Here is a 25,960-nt window from a genome sequence, read left to right as displayed (position 1 = left end):
GAAGCAGTTCATTAGTGAGTAAGAACAGTGGTGACCTTCACTTCTTTTGTTGAAAGTCATTATTTAAAGCAAGGCAAACTTCGGCCTGGTGACCAGCCTGGAATTGAGCAGGGCCTGAGTCAAATCTGAGGTATGCTCTGTACTAATTGTATGATCTTGAGCAAAGTTCTTAAACTCCTAGCTTCAGTTCCTGCTGAAGAGGAATGAGAATATTTTCAGTACCTACTTCATTCACAAAGTCGCTGTAGTGCATTTAAGTTCTTAATGATGTGGGCGTGATACTAAGTACTCAATAAATGTTAGTCATGGTTCCCCTAAGGAGCAGGTAATATTAGACCATCTGTTCCTGACTCCGGGAGGTACCATTGTAGGGGAGCACTGAACTGGATTACCAGACCTTGGTTTGATTTTTGGCTTTATGTTTAGTTTGTTGCTCCTCGGCGGATCGGCTGTGTATTGGGATACACTCTAATCCTTAGCCAGGCTCTTTACAACCCTGCCTCGCCCTTCACTTCCTGCTTACACTGGGTTTACAGATCATCCGCTAGTGAAAGTTTAGGGTCTTTTCAGTTCTCTTTTGAGCACGCGCCCTGTCCTGGGCATGAGTGGCTTTCTAATTTCCCCGGTATATATGACCACTTTTGAATGCCCTAACTTTCCAAAGAAACCATCTCCCTGGCTTTTCTTACCAGTCTTTAGGCAGTTTCTTGCAAGTCCCAATTGTAATTCTTAGCCCTCAGTGGCTGCGGGTTTTTCTGATCATCTTACAGTGTCCACCACTACCTGTATCTATTTCCTCCCTAAACAGCACTACTCAAAAGATACCTGAGGACTTTTGTGAGGATCAAATATGGGACTTGTAAGACTTTTACCAGAGACAATATACAGGAAACCTTATATAAGGAAATATGTTACTTGTTTTGTGAGTCACATCACAGTTACCTCAGAAGGATTTTTAAAATGATGGGCAAAAAAGTTTAACACATACATTTTTCTTGAGCTTCATTTCTACCTACAAAAATGTAACTTTTCTTTTCCATTGTAGGTGTAGAAAAATGTTCTCTTCCTTTCTAGGCTCTTTGGCTGATCTAATTACTTAATTGACATGAGACAGAGTAACAGGAGAAAAATTTAGTTTTGTATGTATGGGAGCCCCATAAAATGAGACTCAAAAGTAGTGACCAGAGCTGGAAGCTTTTATATCTTTTATACAAAGAGACAGTAAATTTATGAAGAATTGACAGGCAGAGGGGTTTGTGGTTGGGGTAGTGGTGAAGAAGTGACAAGGTTTATTTATGGACTCATCAGCCCTAAACTCCCTCTTCTGGTACAGGGATGGTCCCCGTCACAGGGGAGATTTATTGCCTGCTTTTACGGGAACAAAAGAGGGTCAGAGTGTCTTTCTGTACCAGCTGTTTCTCAAGCACCTTTAATTCAAAATAATCAATATGCCAACATGGCATATTTGGGGGGTGGTATATTCTGAACCCCTACACCACCAGCCCGAGTAGTTTTCTAGCTTAAGAAAAAAATACTGATTTTACTTCAACAATTTATTGAACCTTTTTGTATTACACATTTACTGAAAACATTTAAAATACCAGTGAGACAAAACAACTTAAAAAAAAAACACATACAGACAAAACACCTCTTCTAGCTGAGGTAATTGTTTAAGATTCATTGTCAAATCACAAGTTTTTGTTACTCTATTATACAACTTGGTAGCATATCAATGATACTTAATGACTCAAGAGAAAGATATTGTATATCCAGTTTACATAAGAGGGGGAAAGGGAAAGGGAGAAGAGAGAAATATATTGAAATTGAAAGAGAAGGGAAAGCAGAAATGCCAAAGTTAAGTATCACTTAAATTCTAGTGCAATGTGAATTGTTACCAAGGGGGTTTTATTTGCTTATATATTATTGAAAATAATTAATTCACATCTGGCTATCTTTTCAAGAACTGGCAGAGTAGTCTTTTGTGTTCCAGAAGATGGAGTAAGCAAACTGGGGGCAAACATCCTCCACAATCTCAGTTGAAAAACCAAGTATCAAAGCAGTGTGTTGTATTTTGTGAGCAGATATATGAATGTACAGAAATACTGAAGCATTTTTGTCCAGTCAGTAAAGTGAATGCTTTGTGCAGTTGTAACAAAGCCAGTGCTGCAAGGAAAGCCGTGAGTGGTCAGGCACATGTGCAAAAGTGAGCAAGACCTCTCACCTCTCCAGTTTTCTTTCTGAGAACACCGGCTAAGTTATCAAACCCCACAATCCATAGTCATTTTGAAATTAGTTTGTTCTATTTCATCTTTACAACATCTAGTGCTGGAGTTTGGAGGCTTTAATTGTTTAAACCTAGAGATTATTTTTCAAGAAACCATAAAATAGAGAAGAGTGTCTCAAGGGAGATTTATAAACATGATTTAGTATATCAATTCATAAATTCACTTAATATAGTAAATTAACATTTACCAGGCGTTTCAGTTTTTAATTCCTTTGCTTTCAGACTATCTGACTCAAGAAGCCCTATAATGTAAGGCAAGCACATTATACTTCAGCTCTATGGCCAAAATCTGGCTTATGTAAGAGGGTTATGGGTACTGGAGAACATTTTAATAGAATCTTATTCATGATACTATTAATCATAATGAATTAAAAATATTTGGAACTATTATTATCTTAGGAAATGTAGCCCATGGATATTTGATTTTGGCACCGATATGCTAAGGAAATAGAGCAATTTTAAAAAGGGAAAGAGTATGCCAATGTTTGTTTCACTTACTGCTTTCTAAATTCAGTGGTAACATATTTGGCTAGCATTTAAGTGCTTGAATTTTAAGGATTTTTAGTATTTCAACTCATTTTGAATGGCACTAAAAAATTAGTGTTTTACTTGCCGCATTTCCATTTTAGTTTTAACATTAATTTGTATTCTTTCTCCAAAGAGACAGAAAATAAGACCAACCTACTTGTATGGTTCAGCCTGTCAGTCTTGTAATGATTCCATATTGAGACAGATTTGTATCACTGAATCTTCATGGCAACTTATGTTCTATCAAATCATCCTGAAATATCTAATTTTTAGCTGGATAAAGGACCCCACAGATTTTCACTAGTAGATACTTGATCCCATTCAAATTCTGTTCTAGAAATTTTCAGAAGTTTACTCTGGTCTGAAACCATCTTCTTTGATTATAATAAAAATGAAACGCTTTTAGGAAGTTGGACATATAAATATCTAAAAATTTACTTAGTAATTAAAAAAGAAATGAAAACAATTCAAATGTCATAAATTGGACAAAGTAAACCATAGTCTGAAAGAATAACTGTAAAATATAACATTTGATTTTATTCTTCACCTCTTGGTGGAATTTAAAAATGGAAAACTTAGGTGTTTTAGTAATTAAAAAAAAACACACTAGACAGTATAGAGAGTTGGTACATATATACTGTTTTATGCTTTTTGGATATCATTTTTTGGTTCCAATATTATTAATCACAAAAAGTAACCATCTCACTGACATTTAGCAAGTGAAACTGATCTCCATTTGTATGCAATCTAGGTTGGACAACATCAGTGCAAAGTCACTGTACTTCAGCGTGCTAAATGCTTCCTAGTAAAAGTGATGACTCATGTAAGGAAATGAAACTTCAAAACGTTTAATGATGGATCAGTCAAATGCGTATCATTTCACTATACAGAGTCTCACCCACCAACTTCAATTCAGGAACAGATAGAATTTTTTTTTTATTAAAGTGATTAACAACTTTTTTGCTTATTACTTCTTGAAACGTACTTCTTTTTCTCATCCATAAAAAGAAAGGACAAACTTCCTTTAAGGTTTCTATTTTTCTTCAGGATGCATCCAAGCAAATTTAAATAAAAGGTGATAAGGATAATCCTGCTTTTTCCTTTACGTGTATCTAGTTACGAGAATTAAACTATAAACAAAAACTACAAGAAAGTAAAAATTGAAGCCATTATTCAACGATGACTATACGGAAGGCAAGAGGCACAAATTCCCAGGTGAATTTTAATCGTGTCTCCTCTAAGACAAGTCATTCAAAAATGAAAGGCAAGTGACATTCCCTTTAATATACAGTTTGTAAATGTGGAAACAGGAATAGTTGCCATGATTATTTTGCATTCTATCTCTGTTAAGAGTGGCTCTAAAAGCCTGATGATTCATAAAACTAGGTAAGCAAATCAAACTTTATAAACCTATGATGAATTTTAAGTTGCTGGCACTGAAACGGCGGGTTTGGATATGGACAAATATGCTGTTTGCCTTAAATCATTTGGGTACCTTGGCTTTTCATGTTTGATCCTGATATTGAAGCAGAAGGTACATGACTTCATTTTATGCAGTAACCTGATCTAAGAGTGGAAAATTTGTAGGGATGAAGGAAATTCCAAGTTATATGTATGCATATAAGTGGCTTTATATAATAAATGTACAGCCATTAAAGTTATTCAGGGACAATGCAATTTAAAACTCTCAGTTCCTGCTTACAGACTGCCAAATCTAACCCTTCTTGTCTTTATCACTGATAACATAATTTATTTGCTTAAAGGTAAACTATGACCTGCCACTACACGCTATATTAGGAATGGCATACCAGTATCAATCTAGAAGGCAAAATAAACATGTAATAAATATTAAAGTCAGATGAAATAAATTCATCTGTGTGAACTTTTGTTTTCAGTTTGCTGACAAATTTTTGCTTCTTCCCAACATCATTTTTAGTTCAGCATGAGGGCTACACTAGCCAGAATTTAATTCATGAGTGTTATTTTTATTGTTTTCAAATTTGGAATACTTGGAATCCAAAATATATACCTATGCCTTTTTTAAAAAGTGAAGAGTCAATATAATGAGTGTGGGCTACCAGTTTTACTTTCTAAACCATTTCCCACCCCCAGTATTTCACTCATATCCTTCATAATTTCGTAATGAAGTATCCAGACGATGTCTTTTAGACTAACCAGGAGTCTAAATTTCAAACACTATTTTGAAGAAGTGTAGAGTAAATAATTTTGGTAATCTGTAAAACAGCTGCGTGCAGCGTGTACTGTATTACAACAGCACCAAACCCTTTATAAAAGCCAAGCATTCCTTCCTCCTGCCTTATGGTATTGATACAGTCTCTCATTCCTTCATACTGTGTATTAATTGGAAGCACTTCATAGCCAAGGTCTGTATTGTCAATTATTGTGCGTGTTCCTTGTATGTGAAGGCGGTGCAAAACTGTTTCCAGTGGGTAAAGTATCACATCAGAGCAAAGACTGGCAGCAAAGTTAGCAATAAGCTCTGGAAAATAAGCATCCAACATACTCTGCACCGGGCTGGTGCTCTCAGCTAGATGGCTATTGTAAGCCTTTCTCTTTAGAACTAGCAGGACAATCTTCTGAATGATGGAGCTGATGATGTAATGAAGAACCCCGTGCAGCACCGTCGGGAAGACCAGGGAAAGCAGCGGGAGCAGCCGCTTGCTGTGAGGCACTCCCATGCCTATCACTCTCCCAATCCCTTCTTTAACGCATTCCAGAATTCCAGCATTGTCTCGAATTATCTCACTCTGAAATGAAGGTGATGAGACAAGGAAAGGTTAACGTTTGCTTATTCTGCCCCAAAGGAGGATTCTTTTTAGGTCCCTTTTAAATCCTAATAGACTGACTAGAGCGGAAAAACGTCAATGGTTGGCAAACTTCGAATGGTATCCCGGCATTAGATCATTTTTTTTAAATAAAACTTCACAAAACAGGTAGCAGTGAAGCTGGGACCTATTCTTATTGGGGAAGGGAAACAGCGGAAGAATGTGGAGGGGACCTCCCTGGTTTCCTCACCCTCAAGAAGCTCCTGAGAACTCATTTTGAAAAGCAGTAACCACATGGCACTAAAGAGGCAGCACAGTGCTGAGAGCTCTTAAGCGTGTGTTTAAACCCTGCCTCTGTCATGCACTTGCCTTGGTTCTGTGACCAAGGGAGGTTAGCTGACTCCTTCTAAGTGTCAGTTTACCATTCTATGGAAACAGGATTAATACTACCTACCTTTTATGGCCAGAGTTGCTGGGGGCACTAAATGCAAAAAGGCCTGGTACCCAGAAGGCACTCAGTAAATGTCAGTCATTATCACCTGCAGCATCTCTACCTCTTTACAATTCTGGGGATATACATAATTAAGTTTGATACGGGTTATAGAGTCATGGACAGGCAGAAAAGGAACAGCTAAGAGGCCAATTTGGCTGCAGCAATGACTGAAGAGAAGAGCATAAAACGAAGTTAGAAAGGTGGTCAGGGGCCAGACCACGCCACTGTGCAGACTCTGGCCTCTAGTCAGATGGGAACAGCCAGTTGGTTTTAAGTGTGAGATGGACAAGATATAATTTATATCACACTGACTGTTGTGCAGAGAAGGATAAAAGCAGACGCTAAGAAACCAGTTAAAAAAGTTATTACACACTCCAGAAAAGATACAAAAGTGGACTGGACTAGCAGGTAGCAATGAAAATAAAATGCTTCAGCTGTGCATATATCCTAAAATTACAGCCAACAGGAATTACTTGTGGATTGGGTTGGGAGTATAAAAGAGAGAGGTCAAGGATGACCTCAAGGCTGTTGGCCAGAGGAAGTGGAGGAGCAGCAGTGCTGTTTCTGAGTTGGGCAGTGCTGCTAGGGTAGCAATTTGGGGCGAGAAGATCAAGAGTTCAGAAATGTTAAGTGGAGTTTACATTCTAGACTACAAAGAAAAGGTCTGAGCTGGAGGGTTTTCAGTACATAGAGTATATTTAAAGCCACAAGACTAAAATGAACTCACGTTACCTAATTCATTCACTGACCTCTGGCCCCCTTGCCACTCTAGTCTATTTTTAATACAGCAGCCAAAAGAGATCCTAATAAAGACATAAGTTAGATCACTGCTGCTCAAACCCACAGAGACTTTCCATCTCCCTCAAAGTAAAGGCCAAATTATTACAATGATCTTCAATGTCTTGTAGGATCTCCTCTCCTCTAACCTCTCAGACTTCATTTCCTCTGTTTCTCCCTTGCTTAGTCAGTTTCAGCTATATCAGCCTCCTTTTTGCTCTTCAAACACATAAGGTACAATCCCACCTCAGGGCCTCTGCACTTCCTTTCTCTCTGCTTAGAATGTTCTTCTCCCAAATATTGATGTAGTTCTTATGTTCAGATCTTTCCTCAAATGCCCTTTACTTCTCAGTGTGGACTTTCTTGATCTTAAAAAAAAATAGTAACTGATCCTCCCTACATCTTATTTAATTTCCTTGTTTTACTTTTGTTCTCTCTAGCACTTAGCATCATGAAGTATACTTTATATTTATCTTGTTTATATCTGTCTTCCCTGAAGGAATATAAGTGCTATGAGGGCAGAGTATTTTTGTTTGGTGTGGTATCCCCAGGGTCTACAACAGTGCCTGATATAGGTTAGCACTCAATACATTTTAAAATTTAAAACTTTTAAAATAATTTTTTAAGATTAGCAGTTAAGGAAGATTAGCTGAAAAGGTAAAGGCAATAAAAATCCTGATTTAATACTACACTGAGAAGTCTGAAATTGATCTTAGGGAATATGGATCCTTAATCTGCAGAAGGATATAAGCCTTGCAACTTAGGGACGCTAATCTTGCACGAGAATGCAGAATGGACTTTACAATGCAGGGGCTAGAACGAGGACTTTTGGTGAAGATGGCAGATCACTAGGAAGTTCAGACTTAAAGGCTTCAGGAGGTGTTCTTTAGATCTATGTATGAATGTGTATTTCTCAAGGGAAAGACTGTTCTCAAAGACTTCTGAGCTCCCCAGTTGGGCAAAAAACACTGAAGCTGGAAGAAAGAAGCTAATGTGCTAATATAACAAGAAGGGATGAGAATGATGGCCTCTCAGTGGGAGAGGCAGATGATCTCATACTCACTTAAGTTAGAACTGAGAAGGCATGATGACTGACTGGTTATGAAGGATGAAAGAAATACAAAAATCAAGACTTTCCTAATTTTTAAAATTCATATAAAGATTAGAGTTAAAAGGAGTCATGAGAGTAAATGAGTTCTCCAGGATAGTTAATATGGGATAAAAAACATAGAGGGTCAAGGACTGTGCCTTTGGAGCACAGGAGAAGAGATGGTAAAGAGATTATTAAAAGAAAAGGAAGATGTTCAAGAGAGTAAAATTGAAGAAGGAAAAAAAAAAGTACTAGAAAATCAGACAAATGGAGTAAGAAGGAGGCAGCTAGTAGGTGGAACCTGAAGCAGGAAAAAATTATCCACTCGGGGTGGATACTGAGTTTTTAAAACAAACAAACAACTAACAGAGAGTGAGCTGGGCACTTTACATAAATGACTCATTTAATTTTTATAATTCAGTTAAGACCATTTTTTGGATGAGAAAACTTAGAAAGAATAAGACATCTGCTTAAAGTCACAGATTTAAGTAGAGAAATGTGATTCTGATATGGGTCTGTCTAAAGCTAAAACTTGCTTCCCCCCATAAAACATGCTGTTTAGGTTTTTTTTTTTTTTCCCTTAAATAACAAACTTCCTGCTAGTTTTTTTCCTTTTCTGTAAAATCAGACTATCTCACAGAGTGGTATGTAAACTGCAGCCCCATCTAAAGATTATATCATTTCACATTGCCAAATGCAAGGAGATAGGGAAGAATATTTGGGTCACAAGACATTAACTTCAGTTAATAATTCTAAAAAATAAATACATAAAAAAATCAATGTTGGGGCCAGAAAAGCAATTAAGTGGAAAAGAGTAATTAGAAGAGGAAAGGCTGATCCAGTGAGGTTTTTGTAGACAGAGGAAGCTCATACACAATGAAGATAAAAATATGCTAGAGGATCTGATGTTGAAGACATAAGACAGGTGGGAGACAACTAGCTGGATTTTGTGTATAGGTAAAGTTAAACTATCTCACAGGTTTAAATATTGGAATGGTGAGGGGAGAAAGTGTCTTAATTCAGTATACTCGAAGCGCCACCATGTGGTTAGAAATAGTAAAACAATTTAAAATGCCAGTGGGAGATTGCTTTAGCTTTGTACACTTAACACAGCATAAAATCAAATGTTCCTTAAAAGGAGTATTTAAAAAGAACGCTGTTAGTAAACTACCTATGGAGACTACCTTCTCACTGTTAGGATTATTATCCATCATGTTTTATACTCAGGTAATTAGTAATTTACTGTCCTATAAGCCATAATCATTTGAGTTATATGAGGGTCTTAAAAAGTTGAAAAAAATCCCCATAGATTTTTTGTATTCAGAGCAAGTCATAGATTGGGTTCTGAGATTTCTAAATGAAGAATATAACAGCCTATGTAAGGGATAAAAAGAATGGAAAGTAGAAGTGTGAAGTAAATTTGCAAAGGAAATAAGACATACCAGCAATGTGCCTGGTATACAATCTTTGATATATATGTGGTATCTGCGAGATGAAAAGTTTAAAAGGATGCTGTGTTAAATTTTTGTTACTCTATCAGACATATGCAATATATTGGATATTCTAAAACAGTTTTAATTAAAAAATGACAATAAAAAATAGCTCACCTGTACTGTTTCAATTAGACTTGCTGAATAAAAAGGCATTGCCACTATATAAGTTAGTCTGTAGAAATTAAAACAAACTTATCAGTATACTGAAACAAGATGCTTACACTAACTTTTAAAATATCTACTTTAATATCAACATAATTTATATTCAAGTATAAATAATATTTTTAAGGTTTTTAACTATTAATACCTATAGCCTAAAGATACATCAGAGACCTGTAACATAAGATGCTTATTAACTCAACAATTAAAGATGAAAAATTAAGTATTAATAGTAACACAGGGACAGCCTGCAAAGAAAATAATTTTATTTTAAACCAGTAAAATGTAGGCTTGTCTATGATTCATGTTTGGGCATCTACCTGCGTATAGCTAATATAGCCTATAAATCTGATACGTAAAATTAGGAAGAGGGATCCGTTCCATTGCTCTCCTTTTCAGTGATCTCTGAACAAGTCTACTGTTCTATTGTCCTATCTATTACCATTATCCATTCCCAGATTTCCCACCCAGCAGAGCTAGGCCAGTTTCCAATGGTGAGTGAAGTCCCCTTTTATTATTAAAAAACAATATTGTACAGCTTTGCAAAGTTGCTTCCTATTGTCACTATTTAGACATAGTAATATTACAACTTTGCAAGCCTGCAAAATATAGTTATTTAAAATAATATCAAGGTGGGACTTACCTAACCCTATGGGCCAGGTCCTGGCAAGTAGTGGTTTTCAAGGTGAATGGAACATCACTAAGTTATAATGTGCTGGAATGTCCCACAGAGGGAGCCAGCAAGCTGGGGGGTTTCCAATTCACAATCTTCAAAAAAAATTAAAAAGTGAAGAGTAAAATTCTAATCTACAAAAATGGTCAGTGTTGTAATGTCACTACGTGCCTTTAAGACTACACTGTAATGACACTAAGGTTTTGAGTTTGCTCATCACCATACAGATAAATTTGTATGTATGTCTGCTTACTAATAAAATAATAGCATAATAATCATAATTTTCCTGGCAATTTGGGTTCAACAAGTTGAAGACCTTTGAAAAATCAGGTTGTGATTTCAGCCTTTCAAATTAGAAAGATTATTTAAAAGATAATATACATTTCAGGATTTTATTCCTTAACTCTTTGTTACTTTTCTTGTGAAGTTCTAGTCCCACAAATATTTCATTGCTCTACTTTCCTTCAGTACATTTATTTAATAAGATTTTTTTCATTTCTAACACTATGAAAACTGATGGAAAATTTCAATATAAATGCTGCTTTTGATACTTACGATTTCAGTAGAAGGTGTTCTCCTATTTGTTTAGGATTCCATTTATGTGAAATCTCCCTAAAAAATAAATTTAAATAAAACAAAAGCCATGTTATTTAAAACATCTTGAATTAGCCCAAGTTTCAAAAAGGTAACCAATTAAAAAATATTTTTTTAATCTGCAGGAGAAATACATTCTAATGGTGAACATTTTTCTTTCGGGACACCCACCGAACAATTTTAATGGGATGAAAAGAAAAAATATCAAGGTCTTCTGTATGAGCTGACAGATGGGGCTGATAGGGGAGGAAGAGTTACAACTGATTGTAACAATGAACATGAGACATTAGAGGAGGAGATGCAAAAATGACAGACTGAGGAAAACAGAATGGATGGGAAAGGGAAAGAGAAAAAAAAAAACAGGATAAAGGAAGAAAAAAGTTTTAAAATGTATGTAAGAATGAGAATTAAAAAAAAAAACAGAACAAAATTAAGTAACTGTAATGCAGAATGACATACACATTTGTGTAGCACCTGATTTCCAAAGTGCTTTTACTTATTATGATGACATTACTTCTGTAACCTTTATTAGATTCTGTTATCTTTTTGAGGTCCTACCGTATGCCAGGCATTGTGCAAAGTGCTTTGCATGAATTACTTCTAACCCTCACAATGACCCCATTACCCCTTTTCATAGATAAGGAAATAGGCTCAGAGAGGTTCATAACTTACCCAAAGCCATGCAACTAGTTAGTGGTGGAAATGGGTCTAAACCCTGGTCTCTATGACTCTGTACTCAACCTGCCTGCCTCTCATCTCACTTGATACAGGAAGGAATCCTGGGAGATACGCAGAGCACGTATTGTTGTATTTCTTTTACTTATGAGAAAAGTGAAGGTCAAAAAGATCAGAGAGATATGTCAAAGGAGACAGGGAAAATGCCAGGTCAGGAGCCAAGGTCTAGGACTGTGAGCTTTCTGCTATTTAGATGACTTCTGGAAACCATAAAAAGAGAAGAAAAAGAAGAGAGGCAAGCTGAATGAAGGACAAAAAGGGAGACAGTTATACGAAGAGGAAAGTCGAAAAGGAGAAAAGAAAATGGAGAGGAAAAGGGAAAGTAAGGATGCAGAAAAAAATGAAAGGGCAGACAGAGGGCATGGAAGAGAGGGGAAGGAGAAAGGCGGAGTAACAGAGAAAAGGAGAAGGAGTGTGCAATCAAGGGGAGACCGGCTGCCACCAGCTCCCCGATGACACTGGCGCCCACTGTACCACGGCCACGGCAGGTACCCGAGAAAAACATTTTCTATTTGAAATGAGTAAATATGACAAGCATGAAGAGGTAAAGGAATAAATATATTTTATATTAAAAAGGTGAAGAAAATGAATCACTAATAATGTAAGTGTTCGAAAAGGAAATTCAGTACACTTAGAGCATGGGTGGTATGTGAACTTTTCTACATGTTTCTAGGAGACTGAAAAGTCTGCAGAGAAACTTTCAGCCAACAGAACAATCACCTCAGATTTATAAGACCTTTTGAGAGTGTTCTGGGTCATCCTGATTAAATTAATACCAGAATACTATATTAGGCCTGAACACAACTACAGAAAAATATAGCTGGAATAACATTTAATGATCCAGATGAAAAATTAAGCCACCTAACTTACTGACAGTGACTTTATTATTATAAAACAAAATATGCTAAATGGTTTGTAAGTCATCTGGCACTGCTATTATTCTAATTACTATGGCCTCAGAAAGGGTTACCACAGGTTATCATGGCATTAATTTTGAAACTGTTGTTAACATTACGGAGAGATCGGTCTGTGACCTGTGGTTCTGTAAGGACTGGACCAACTCTCCTTTCAATACTGATTACTACTGCCAATTCTTAAGATCATTATGATTATTAGGGTAAAAAGAGTGAAAAAAGAAATTTAAAATTAAGTATTAAAAAAGCCTAAGACACTTTTCCTTGTACCTGCTCTCTACTCCTTTACAAAATGGGCCACAACTCTAGAAATTTAAATTAGCACATATAAATGGTTCAGGAAAGAGGGTAGTGTAAAAACCTTCTTGCGATTAAACTTCTTTTATATTTCATTACAATGCCAAAATATGTAAATATATTTAATTCACTATTTTTACAAGCTAAAGCTGCCCTTCAAATGGGCAACAAAATTAAGAGAAGCGACTTGCTTTTTATAGTTTTCCATTTGACAGACTAACACATATTCACATGTATAATCAATATATAGAAGCAACAGAATTTTTAAGTAACTCTTTATGCAGTCTTCACTTTCCAGTGCCTCTTATTTTCCCATGCTCAAATAGCCTCCCTCTTAAAAAAGAAAAATCTTCCCTCAACCTAACCGAAACACCTCATATTCCAGCTCCTTTTCACAGCCAACTTTCTAAACTTGCTATTTCTGTGTCCTAACATCCCACTCACCTCTGAACCCACTCCAGATTGGCTTCTTCCCTCTTATTCTACCAAAACAACTCTTCTCCTGGTTTCCATGACCTCCATGTCACTAAATCCAATGGACGTTTCTGGGTCTGTACCTAATCTGGCCTTTCAGCAGCCATCAGGCACGCGTGTTCCTCCCTCCCGCTGCAGCGCTCCTGCCCCTGTACTCCACTGGCCCACACGTGTCCGGGTTTGCTCTCCTCTGGTCTCTACTTCTGACTCCTTTGCAGAGGCATTTTTTCTTAACCCAGAAACTTATTCTGGAGTTCCTCAAGCCCTTTTCTTGTCTTACTTTGTATGTGATACTCCTTCTCTAAGTAATCTCATCCAAGATGATGCTTCAGGACTTCCCAAATCTACTATCTTCAGTTTAGACTTCCCTCTGTATCACCCTTATATATCATCTGTCAACTGACATTTCCACCTGGATGTGACAAAGTACCTAAAAAGGAACTGGTCCAAAACCAAACTTAGGATTTATCTTTCCTACTCTTAGACTCTTTTAGTGTTCGCTAATTGAGAACTGTTCATCAGAAAGGAAGTCTATTGAATTGGAGAAAGATTTCACTGCATTTGAAATAGAATGTGTTTAAAGTCAGTGAATTCAGAGGAGGCATCAGGAAAAACAGACAACATGAGGAGAAAACAGTAAAATGTTTATACTGGTACAGCTACAAATGTAAGAGGAGTCAAACTAAGTTGGAGTTCAGCCAGATGGGTTCTGTGAGGGACTGAATGACACAGGAAGCCTTGGTTAGAGGTGCTCCTTGTGTTAACGATATGAGAAATACTGCATGAAAAGAAAGGGTACTTCAGGGTTGAGCAACACAAAGTCCACCTTACTCTGCCCGGGGGCAGGTTTGGGGAAGGATTTGGGAGGGGTCTGGGCAGCAGATAAAGAGGTCGCAGATGATGATCCTAGGTTACATACATGTTTTTTTAATACTACTGAGAAAGTATAAGCTTGGTGACCTAGTAAGCACTACAGACTTGCTGTTTCCCGCAGATGTGACCGTAATCAATATAAGAACGCTAAGCACTAGCGAGCCCACACTGCCTCACCTGTTGCACCTAGTGGTCACCGAGCAACCGGAGACCCTCTGTCTAGGAGGTCCTCGAGCCCGTCCTCCTCATGGAGTTAACTTCTGTGAAGGGCTCTGGGTTACTGCTTTCCTGCCTTGTCTGCTGTGCCTATGTTTTCCCCCGAGAGAGGTCAAACCTGCCCAAGGAGGTTAGAATTTAAAAAAATGTTTACACTGTACTTCAGAGAATGGCTTCCTATGACATCCAGTTACATAAGCCAAAATCCTAAAAGTCACCCTTGACGCCTCCTTGCCTATCACTCACCACCCCTAATCCATCACCAAGTTCCACCAATTTTACCTAAATATATCTCAAAATTATCCATTTACATCTATCCCAAAAGATCACTTAGATTACAGCTTATGAACACATATCCTTTTATGTACTTGGTCTTCCTGCAATCTTTTCACCTCTAGTGACAATGACCCTTTAAAAACATAAATCTGATCATGTCATTGACTCTTCAATATTCTTAAAGTGACCTACAAGGCCAAGCAGAGACAGGATCTTACTTTTTCACTGCTCTCCATCCTGCTCTGCGCTCCAGCCATATGAGCTTTCCCTGAGCAATCCATGTTGCCCCCTGCAAACCCCCCTACAACTGTCTTTGCCCAAAGTGGCCTGTGTCTCCTGATCGCCATTCAGATCTCAACTTATGTGTCATTTTGTTAGTGACATTATTCCTAACCCTCTAATACTCTCATGAGAACCATATTCTTTTACTTTACAGAACAAATCTCAACTTGTAATTATTTACTCATTAGAGGAAGTATTTTCCTTAATGTATGTTCCTTACATTAGATCCTAAGCTTCATGGCCACAGGTACCTTTTACTGCTTCTCCTCATTGTATACCTGATTTCCAGCACAGGACTTAGCACATAGTAAGTACTCAGGAAACATCAGGTAAATAAATCAGTGAATTAATAAGTAAGCTTTATTGCCAGAATTCATCCAAAGAGAATACAAGAAAGATAACCTTTTGCGTCTTCTTTAATAAGATGAAAAACGACCAAGAGATAATACACACCCTTTGAGGTATGAGAGAGATGTCTGTATGTCTATAGGGTAAGAAAGTGAGATAGTAAAATTTAATAAAATTCTGTGCTTTCCCATTCCCATTTCTCTTATCCCTTTCCTTCAACCTGAAGTTAAAGTTACTACTTCATCTCTGCTTTAGAGAAATGATGTTACTTGCCTAAGGTCCCACAACTAAAAAGTGGTTTGACCAGGACCTATAGTGTTCTGACTGCAAATACAGAATTCTTTACACTTCTATATAGAAATTCCTGAATTTTGTTAAATTTTTATAGAATTTTGTGTTTGTGCGAGAACTTCAAGAACATTTGATGACAAATACTATCTTTTGACTTTATCCTGTGATATAAAAAGCAATGGGGTGAATAAAGTTAGCCAAGGGCAGAAATTCAGATTTTTTAAGTATGAGAGGGGAAACTTTTAGCAGACTGAATGTTTTTTGTTTTGTTTGTAACATTTAGCAAAGCTATGTTAAAGGAATTTCAAGGCTATGCAGTCCTTTGAAATCAATCACACCGGCAAAAAGCTGGATATTAGTCTATTCTGCCTTTCCTTCCCTACAAAGACTGAATCCCAAGATGGAGACACTACTGGCTGCACCTTCAACTACCTCGCTTCCTTGTCAACCCCAAAAATTTACCCCCCCGGGGCCAATTATGGATTAACAAACCATTCAAAGTCTTTAACTCCATCCCTGGGATTTCTTGTTGATACAGGAAATCACAAAGTCCTGCCAATTAGCACCTAAACAAATTTATGATCTCCAACCTTATCTATTCACATTCTTTTCATACTTTCTTTGTAAGGTTCCCCTTCTGTTATGCACAGTTGTGACTGTCCCAAACGTCTACTGTTGTTCTCATACTTTTCTGCTTTGACCCCAGTCTTATCCTTCTTTCACCTAATGAACTCATATCCTGTTTCAGAGAGAAAACAGGTCCAGCAGCAAATATCCCCTATTTATCTACCCTCTTGTCCAAAAGAATCTACAATTCTAATTCTCTTCTCCTGGCTTCTAGGACACTACTGTCCTATAGCTGACTGCTATTTCAATTTGTTTTGTGAACATCTCTTACCACTCTCCTCAACTGCCTCTCCTACCAAGCACACACACTCTCATGTGCACTCAAACACTGCCCAGGATTCTGTCCTTGGTCCACTCTCTGTCATTGAGTCTACACTTTCTCCTTAGAGAAATTCATCCATCCTCATTCTTCAACTGCTACTTTTGTGCCACAACATTCAGAGCTATGCCTCCAGCTTCAAATTTTCTCCAAGACTCTGAAGCAGGTTCCAACCAGTTACTAGACATGTCCCCCTACATGTCTCACAAGAATCTCAAACTTTGTTTATTGAAAGTTGCATTCCTTACCTTCTTTCCCACTCCAGCTTACTCTTTTTGTATGCATTCTCCAACTCAGTTCCAATCTAGAAATCTGTCACTGCTGATAATTAAATCTCCCGTAACCCCATTCCCAATCTATCACCAATTATCAATTATACTTCAGAAATGTCTATCAAGCTCCTTTCTTCTGTTCTGTTCCGTAGTTCAGAGCCTTCTCAGCCTGGCCTAGATTACTATAGCAGTTCTTCACAAGTCTCTGTCTCTACCAGTCCATTTTTTTTTAAAATAACACTGTCACTTGAGTATATCCTTGATCAAAGAACCCATATATTGAAGGAAAACAAAAAACAAAAAAGATCCCTTAAATTCCCAACTCCATAGACAATAAAGCTTAAGTCACTTACAAAGGCAGAATCATGCTTCAGTCTAGCACCTCAGCCTCTTTCTGTGCTGTTCTACTGAATACTGCCCAGTATTCCAAGCATAAGACACTTCCAAACCCAGACCTTCCAACTTTCATAGACTTGGGCATGCTGTCACCTCTACCTGCTCGCGTTCTCTTCCAAGTTAATTCCTATTCATAATTCAAGATCTAACTCAGATTTCAGTTCTCTTTTGAAATCTCTGTCAATAACTAACTCCACACAGTGTCCTTTGGACTCAGAAATGGGTTTGTTTAATTATAGCACTAATCACAATGTACTAAAATTTGCTTACTAGTGTCTCCTTCACCAAACTAGCCACTTAAAGAACAGGAACCGCGTACACACTCATGTTTGTTCCCTAGCTGATAGCTGCTGACACACAGAAGCAGGAGCAGAAAGACATATCTCAAAGACACTAGACTGGGAAGCATAGTCTTAACACACACTAATTCAATAAGATATAATTAATTAACTTCATTCTCTGTCTCTCCTCCTCTGTTGCTACTTCAGAAAAGTTTTCAAAATCAAGATAGTGTTAGAAATTATCATATTCTGTCATATTTTTAATATGAAGCTAATATTGAGCAAATGCCAAAAAGGTACCTTGGTAAAGGTGTGAATTCACTGATTATTCCTTCTGCTCCAAGTGTGACTCCCTGGACAATAAATGTACTTCCCATTCCTTTCCAAAGGGCTCTTGGACCCTAAAATGAACAAAATTTGTTATTTCTGTTAATGCCTAAATAAGAAACACAAAAAAGGTCTTAATAAAACTTGACATTGAATGTTTACTGAAATTTTCCAGTAAGGCATTAGTCTAACGGACATTTTAGCAGAGAACCACAACTAAACTAATTTCGATCATTATTTTAATATCTGACAGGTAGTCTACATTTAGGCCAAAATGAACACTCCAATTATGTATTTCTAATATAGATTAAATATCCCTAATATTTAATTAATTTTGGTAAAGGTGTGAATTTACTGATTATTCAGTGGCATCAAAAAGATGTCGGTACCATGTTAAGTTTTAGGACAAGAGTACAAATAGTTTATTACAATATTTTTAATAACTAAATTAAAAAGAATTATTATTGCTTTAATTACAACTAAGGCCAAATGGTATTTATATTATAAAATAAATAACTTTAATAAAATGTATAGGTGAGTTCTCACCTGAGTTTTGTTGAAGCTGTACATAATATTGATGACTGTAAATGGAGTGAGATGATAATGCCGAGCATGGTAATTTACCTGTAAAAAAGATATTTCATGATTATATTCTGTTATTGTCTTCTCAAGGAATAACAAGGCATGAAGGATATTAGGTGGAGTCATAGCATAAACAAGAGTTAAATTCGAAAGTCAGCATAAAATACACATAAACAAAATTACCCTGGAAGTGCTTTAAATAACTTAGTAGTACAGCACGTCTGGTTATACAAATGCAGCCGTGAAGACTAATGCACAATATACGCAGTAATGTAGAACAGACAACAAAGAGGGCCTTCTGGTTTGGTATTTATGTTTCCTTAAACCGTAGAATTACATTCACTGTGGCAAAATGCTCATGCGACACACAGGAAACACAAAGAACTCAGGGAATAGCAAATTTGTGTCTCCCAAGGGCAAGCAATAAGAAGCTATAAACAGTTGGTAAATTATGAAATCAGTAAAGGGGGTCAGAACTAATACTTATTAAGTGCCATAATAAAGAAGAAAGTATCAGAATGCGTCCTACATTCTGAAAGTATTATTTCATAAAATGTTTTTTTAAGTTACTCATATAAATGCATACATTGGATTACAATGTAAAATGTATGTCTGAAATCACTGTTCTAGGGAGCATACACTGTTCATGCTATTTAAATAGCTATTTCTTTCTATATGCTTACTTTTTGGTGCTAAACATAAACAGCATAATTTGTAATCATTTGTATCTTTTCTAACTCAGTTTTCTAAGAAGTTCTGTTATAGGAGCTTTCTGCCACAGTGTGGCTCACTGGCCTTCAAGGGCCTCATTACCCTTTCAGGGGGTCGACAAGTTCAAAATCATTTTCTTGATTCTAGGGCATCGTTTGCCTTTTTCACTGTGCTGACATTTTCAGTAATAGTGCAAAAGCAATGGTGGGTAAAATTGCTAACTCTGTAGCATGAATCAAGGCAGTGGTGCCAAACCACATTTTTGTACTTATTTTGTTCTTCATCTGACTCACTTGTAAAGAGGAAAAAGCCACTTTCCCTAAAGAATGCCCTTGGTGAAGCTGTAAAATATATTAATTTTATAAAATCTTGACTCTTGACTACACATCATCTTTCTTATTTGCATAGTGAAGATAGCATCATAAGGAAAAGAACTTGTCTGATGGGGTTGTAAGCTGAACTAGCCACTTTTTTCATGCAACACTATTTCTTCTGGAAACAATAACAGACTATAGTTATTCACACTTGGGACAAACATGTTTTTAAATAATGAACAAAGTGGGCTTGTTCACTGAAAAAATACATTAGTATTTGTTGCCAATGATAAACTTGAGCTTAGAAGCAAAAATGAGAATTCTGGAAAACATATCCAACCAAAACCTAGAAATACTCAAGCACTTTTCTGGTGAGATTGGTAGTGGTTTTAATGATGGTATTTTTTGATAATATAAAATCAAATGAAATAACATTTAGAAGATCTATATATAACTCAGTAAATAAATATTTTTCAATTAATCAATGCATGATATAACAGAATCATGCATGGGTAAAAAAAATCTATTCAACATGCAGTATAGATAAATAGATTTTTTTTTCTTTTCTTTTCTTTTTTAATGTAAGTATAGTCAGTTATAGTGTGTCAATTTCTTGTGTACAGCATAATGTCCCAGTCATACATATATATACATATATTCACTTTCATATTCTTTTTCATTCAAGATATTGAATATAGTTCCCTGTGCTATACAGGAGAAATTTGTTTTTTATCTATTTTTATATATAGTGGTTAACATTTGCAAATCTCAGACTCCCAAATTTATCCCTTCCCACCCCTTTCCCCCCATAACCATAAGATTGTTACTATGTCTGTAAGTCTGTTTCTATTTTGTAGATCAGTTAATTACTGTCCTCTTTTTTTTTTCATTTTTTTAGTATAGATCAATAGATTTTAATGTAACAGAGTATAAAAAGTTAATTGATGTGGTTTCAGATTTCACATTGCAAAGAACCTTTAAGAAATTATCACTTATTGAGTTTTGGTGTGGTATCAAAGAAGAGTATCTGCCAATTATCTGAAAAAGATATAAAATACTCCCATCTTTAAATGGGTATGTATTTAAGGCCAGACTTTCTTGTTACTTTCAAAAACAATGTGTTGCAACAGACTGGCTACAGCAGATGTGAAAATCTGGCTGTCTTCTATTATACTAGACATGAAAGATATTTTCAAAAAGGTAACAGAGATTTTTCATAAAAATATTATTTACATTAGTGTCTAATGAGTTTATTATTTTAATGAATTAAAGAAACATATTAAAAATTTCCCAATTTTGGTTTCTGAAGTGGCAAATACTGACAGATTTAATCCATATAAACAATAGTTCTTTGGAGACTTCAATAGTTTTTAAGACTTAAGGGCTTCCAAAAACCAAAAAAATTTGAGAACTGATACAGATTTTGGTACACTTCACATGGAATAATGGTTACATGGTTTCAGACACTTATCTGAGGTCTGTACTTCAAATCAGGGTTAGGATTACTTTTTAGAAAATCATAGAAAGTGTATTTACCTGACATTGGCGGCGTAGAACAATGCAAGGATGGGCCAGTACATTTTCTGTAAAAAGACTAAAAAATAATAATTTATATTTACAACGTATTTAATTTAATTTACAATGTGTATGTATCTGAATTTATTCTTCAAGAATCATGCATTATTCTTAAAAGCAAAAAATAGCTTTTCAAATGTCTGGACATGTTTGCAAATCATTCTGCCAATAACAAGATTCAACATGAAAAAAACTAAAGCCAGATTTGCAAACTGGTAAGCAAAGGAAACAATAGATAATAATATGTACAGTGTAAAGATGAAACTACATCTTGCATGCCTGATATAGAAAACTCATTTCCTAAACAATTTAAATGCCCCTTTCCCCTTCTTTCAGAGGATGTCTGAAACAATATTCCTATCAGAAGAGTCATCTGCCCTTCATGAACTCCGTTCTATAAATTTTGGTTTTGACATACTTTGCACTTAAGTTATAGGGATTTTAATGACCATGTAAGTGAAACCTAGATGCTATGTTGCTAAATATCTTGTTATAGTTTGAATGTTCAGGAAAAAGTTTCAATACACAACTACTTTTTTTGGAGGGTAAGACAAGATTGTATTTTATTTTATTCTTTGGGTAGATACAAGTTCTTAAAATATTCCTTACAAAATGATTTAGTGATTATAAAATTAAATGACTATTCTTTATCCTTACTGGGAAAAATCAAATTATAGATTTTAATAATTTTGTTCTGCCAAGTATTTTTCAATATTTAATCTACTGTTTCAAAGAATCCATCTAAAGGAAACAATACTAGTCACTGAATGTTATAAATTATAGAAATTAAAGAAAAAACTTTAAATAAGAGAGTGAATTAAAAATTTTTTCATAAAACATTACCTTGCAAGTCCAATACCAAATCCAGCAAATCTATTCAACTGTTCTAAAATAGAAGGAATAAGATTACTCATAACCAGTATTTAGACTTACTGTAAAAATAACAAAAATTTTCTTTTATTAACATGATACTCATTTAAACTTCATGTCCCAAAGTCACATTCTGATAGGGGCTAGGGAGTCCATTTGAATGAGTGAAGGGTTCTATCAGGGCTTGTGGCAAGCTGCAAGGTGTAGACCTTCTAAAGGTACAGTTGCTTTTCAGCTCCAGTTCATTGTTGCGACACGGGACTGTAAGCCCAGTGTTTCAAAGCTGTGATTTTTCTAAAGAGATGGTCTCATTTTTATATAGTATCTTCCAATTTTAAGATATCGGCAACTATTTTTAAAAGTGTTAAAATGTTGCAAGGATCAAATCAAACACATTTGCAGGTAGAATCTGAAGGCTCCCAGTTTTCAACTTCCATACAATTTTTTTCTAGAGAAGGCTCTGACTGATACTTGTACCACCTTTATCTCCCATGTTGTAAAATTAGTCATTCACTGTTGCTGGTGGAGATCATCTATGTTAAGCCAATAGTTGCAAGCAAAAAGAAAAGAAGAAAATTACTAAATTGAAAGAGCACTTAGGGTAATCGAAATGGGTAAATAAGGCTCTCTTCTTTTTCTCCCCAAATACTTTAATAGTAGCTGCTTAGTTAGGTCTCTGTGGTAGGCTACTGTGTACATAATGTGCTACTGCTGATGGCATATCTCTAGCCTTATTAGAAGAGTTTACAGCTGGAAAAATTGCTATGCATATGTCAAAACAGAAACATTTTTTCTTCTCCTTGACTAAAAAGCTCAAAATCATAATGGTGAAATATCACAACTCCAGGACACTAGACATTAAATTTCAGCTATAATACAGTATTCACAAGGGGTACTTTTTCTCATCCTCTTTTCTCTCTCTCCTCTCTTCTCCAGTCCCTCTGTCTCATCTCTGCTCTTCTGAATGAAGTAATGCCCTCACTATTTCTTGACAGTCAGAACAAGGCCATGTAAACAGTCTCTGGAGAAACCATTTGGTTCACCCTTGCCTTGAAAAATGTATAAGCCAGATAGAGGCTTCTTTTGCCCAATTAAGATACTTTCCTCCTTTCAGCTCTTCCTTTTTTTGTGTGTGTACAAGCCATCTCCTAGTATTAACAGAATATACCACTGACATTTTCCAGAAGATAAGGTTTACTATTGTAAACCTCCGCTTCCATCCTCCTTGAAAACTTAACATTCACCAGCCTCTTAACTGCTGTAAAATCCCCCATATAACCCTGGTTATTAAGAGCTCCTCCTCATTGTAACCATCCAAGCATAGATTATGAAAAAATTAAAAACATCACCTTTACTGCCTAAGAAGGTAACTGTGTGTAGCAACCGTACATGCACTCTGAATTATTTAATTTATAACTTTCCAGGAATCCTTCTGGGACCTATAGAAAAAAAAAACAAAACTAGCCAGAGTGAAAAAAACTGTGTGACACTGAGTTAAGTCACTGATCCTCCTCCATCTATCCTCACTCGATGATATTGAAAGTCTATTCCTCCCAGTAACCCAAATCAAATAAATATTATTGTACTTCCAAGTCAAAAATCAAAGAAATGAGGATAAAATTTGTGTCTAGAATATACATAATATTAAACGATATAATCTATTATTCTAACAATTTCAGGAGAGTGAGAAGAGGCAGTCATTACTTCCATTTTATGAATACAGATGTTGAGAACACCTAGGTCACAGTGTCGCAGTTAAAACACAGGTCTTCTGACACCCTACAGAAAATAACTGTCTCGATTCCAAAGTCTTATCTTGAAAATGTCCCAGTGTCTTTTACTCTTAAGTGGAGTTTAGGTCAGGAAAAGGAAAGCAGGTGGTGGGAAAACACAGGAATACTTTGGGGATCTAGAAAACAGACACAACCACTAGGATTAAATGGGAAATGGAAAGAAAGAAAGGAGTATTTTTAGCCAACTTTATACTCCTTACTGTACTAGGCACCACTCACACCTCATTTCATTTAACACTTATAAAACCTTGAGTTATTTTTATATACACCTTAAAGGTGAGAAAACAGAGATTACAGACTTCAAGAAAGTCAGCTTTTAAGAGTGGTAGAGACAGGTTTAAGAGCAAGACTACCTATGCTGGAAAAAAGCCTCTTTCCACAACACAAAGGCACCATCGATTAATTTTAAATCAAGGAAATAGAGCTGCCGGTCAGTTAGGTGTTTTTTCCCATGATTCCCAGTAAACAATCCTATTTCCTTTTTTCTTGATTGAGGTCATGGGATGTAACACCCTCCCAAATTCCTACCGCGCAGCCCACAGCTAAGGCAGGTGTCGTCTTTGGAGGTGATCCCGGAGAGAACATTCGTGTGAGGAAGAGGGAGGAGGCCCGCCGGAGAGGCAGAGGACTAAAGGAGGGCAGAGGGTGTGGCGCGCGATAGGCCGAGAGGCCGGGAGGCGGGACCCTCCGCGCGACTTCCGGGGTCTGCAGGACCCCGCGGCTTCCGCAGCACTCCGCCCGGCCTCCCCTCGCGCCCCACGTCCCTCACCGCTGCTCTGGCCGGGCACGCTGCTGCTGCCGCCGCCGCTGCTGCCGGGAAAGGGTTCCTCCGCGGGCCCCTCGAGCAGGGTGGAGGTGTCGGGCACGCCGTAGGGCGGGCTCTTCTCGCCCCAGTGCAAATTGCGGCTACCCGGGATGTCTGGGGGAGTGGTCACCCAGTGGCTCAGGTCCGACGCGGAGCTGAAAGACCTTGCAGGGAAAGCGCCACCAAAGCCCTGCTCATCCCGGGAGCCACCCCGATAGCCTAAGCCATCGAATCCGTCGGGGCGCCGCGGATGCATCGCAGACGGGGCAGGATGGAGCGAGCCCACCCGGAGCCCACCACCACTGGGGCCACGGCGACCTCGGGCCGCACAGCTCTTCCTCGGCACTCGCCGCGTCTGGGGAAATTCTGACAACCGGAACTCACGTTGCAAACCCGGAAATCCACTGGGCACGTGATCGTAGGCTCTTCCGGCGGCCATTAGAGACACGGTTGCTAGGGAGACGCGGCAGTAACCCTTGTAACTGTTGCCCTTAGGGAGGAGGTGGAAAAGTGTGAGGTTAGTAGAGCACAGTACCAAAGAGATGTAAAGGAATTGGTATGAGAGGTGTGGCCTGAATGGGTGGAGGTCGAACAAAGGTATTTCCTAGACGGAGATAACGCGGGGGTGGAGCTGACGCCAGAAATCAGATCTCGGCCAGAAGTGCCTGGCCCCACACAAAGGCCCTAGACCTAGGTCTTTTATTCCCTCGTTGGGCTAGTACCCCGCCTGCTGCGAAGGAGCTGTTAGAGGTTAGAGTTTCGGCGTGTCCCTAACGTTACATCTACCTTTGCCTTCCGCACTTAGCCTTTTGGGTAAAATCTATCGAGAGATCTGGTTCGGCCCAGTGAACCCGAAGTACTTTGGACGGCTAGAGCAAGCGTTCGGAAAAAACGTCGCAGGAGAAAACCCTCCCCTTCCCCTCCTGTACCCTTTTCCTCCTTCCCGCATCTCCCCCAATATAAACTACTCTCCAGAATTTAGGAATTAAGCATTTTGCTTTTCTGAGGCCACAGAACAACTATAGTTTTCTGTAGCTTCTCCCCTCCCCGGTGCATCTAAATCGCGCAGGGAATTTAAATCCCAAACGATATCGTTCAAAATCGAGGCCCTAGTTGAAATTTTTTTGAAGACTTCTGAAGAGAGCCCCCTACTACCTGTTTTTATCAGCTCCATGGGCTCTCCAGGCAGCATTTCTCCCCCTAGATCTGGTGGAGCCTAACATGGGTTCTTCCTGTGTCCTTTCTTCCCCACTGGGCGCCAGGATTCTGAGGGCTTTAGGAAGAGAACCCTGACGGACTATTCTCAAACTTCGAAGCGAACTTTAAAGTAATAATCAACTTCGTCTTGAATGGGATGGCATTTTTTAATTTAGTTGTAATGTAGGTTGGGCACACGTATTGAGTCGTTCCCTTATTAAGTGTATCTTGTGTTACTTGAGTATTAATACCGAATTACTGGATAACTAATAATCAAGTTACTGGACATGGCAATAAGCCTATTTCTG

General features: G+C 37.4%; 1 protein-coding gene across 3 annotated transcripts; it reads right to left on the bottom strand.

Moving 5' to 3' along the window:
* Positions 1 to 1,538: 1,538 nt before the first annotated feature.
* Positions 1,539 to 24,828, bottom strand: SLC25A46 (solute carrier family 25 member 46). 3 transcript variants are annotated; one of them, XM_032476484.1, is made up of 9 exons: positions 24,420 to 24,556; positions 23,207 to 23,296; positions 21,831 to 21,873; positions 20,949 to 21,006; positions 18,352 to 18,429; positions 17,779 to 17,879; positions 10,839 to 10,895; positions 9,566 to 9,623; positions 1,539 to 5,580 (listed from the first exon to the last, which is right to left on the bottom strand). In XM_032476484.1, exons 5-9 carry the CDS (start codon positions 18,373 to 18,375, stop codon positions 5,002 to 5,004), a joined length of 819 nt encoding a protein of 272 aa, XP_032332375.1. In that variant the 5' UTR covers positions 18,376 to 18,429; positions 20,949 to 21,006; positions 21,831 to 21,873; positions 23,207 to 23,296; positions 24,420 to 24,556; the 3' UTR covers positions 1,539 to 5,001. The 3 variants fall into 3 exon arrangements, with proteins under 3 accessions (XP_032332375.1, XP_032332374.1, XP_032332376.1); XM_032476483.1 differs by lacking the exon at positions 23,207 to 23,296 and having other exon boundaries at positions 24,420 to 24,828; XM_032476485.1 differs by lacking the exons at positions 23,207 to 23,296; positions 24,420 to 24,556 and adding an exon at positions 24,179 to 24,270.
* Between the last annotated feature and the right edge of the window lie 1,132 nt (positions 24,829 to 25,960).

This window comes from Camelus ferus, chromosome 3, assembly GCF_009834535.1.
Source record: "Camelus ferus isolate YT-003-E chromosome 3, BCGSAC_Cfer_1.0, whole genome shotgun sequence".
Taxonomy (NCBI): domain Eukaryota; kingdom Metazoa; phylum Chordata; class Mammalia; order Artiodactyla; family Camelidae; genus Camelus; species Camelus ferus.
This window is presented reverse-complemented; position numbering and strand designations above follow the sequence as displayed.

Excerpts from the sequence above, each read along its gene's own strand:
- SLC25A46 (XM_032476483.1), bottom strand. The coding sequence starts at position 24,711 with ATGCATCCGCGGCGCCCCGACGGATTCGATGGCTTAGGCTATCGGGGT. Across the intron at positions 10,896-17,778 it reads GAATTCACACCTTTACCAAG|GGAGATTTCACATAAATGGA; the intron begins GTACCTTTTTGG and ends TTTATTTTTTAG. Across the intron at positions 5,581-9,565 it reads GTCTAATTGAAACAGTACAG|AGTGAGATAATTCGAGACAA; the intron begins GTGAGCTATTTT and ends CCTTCATTTCAG.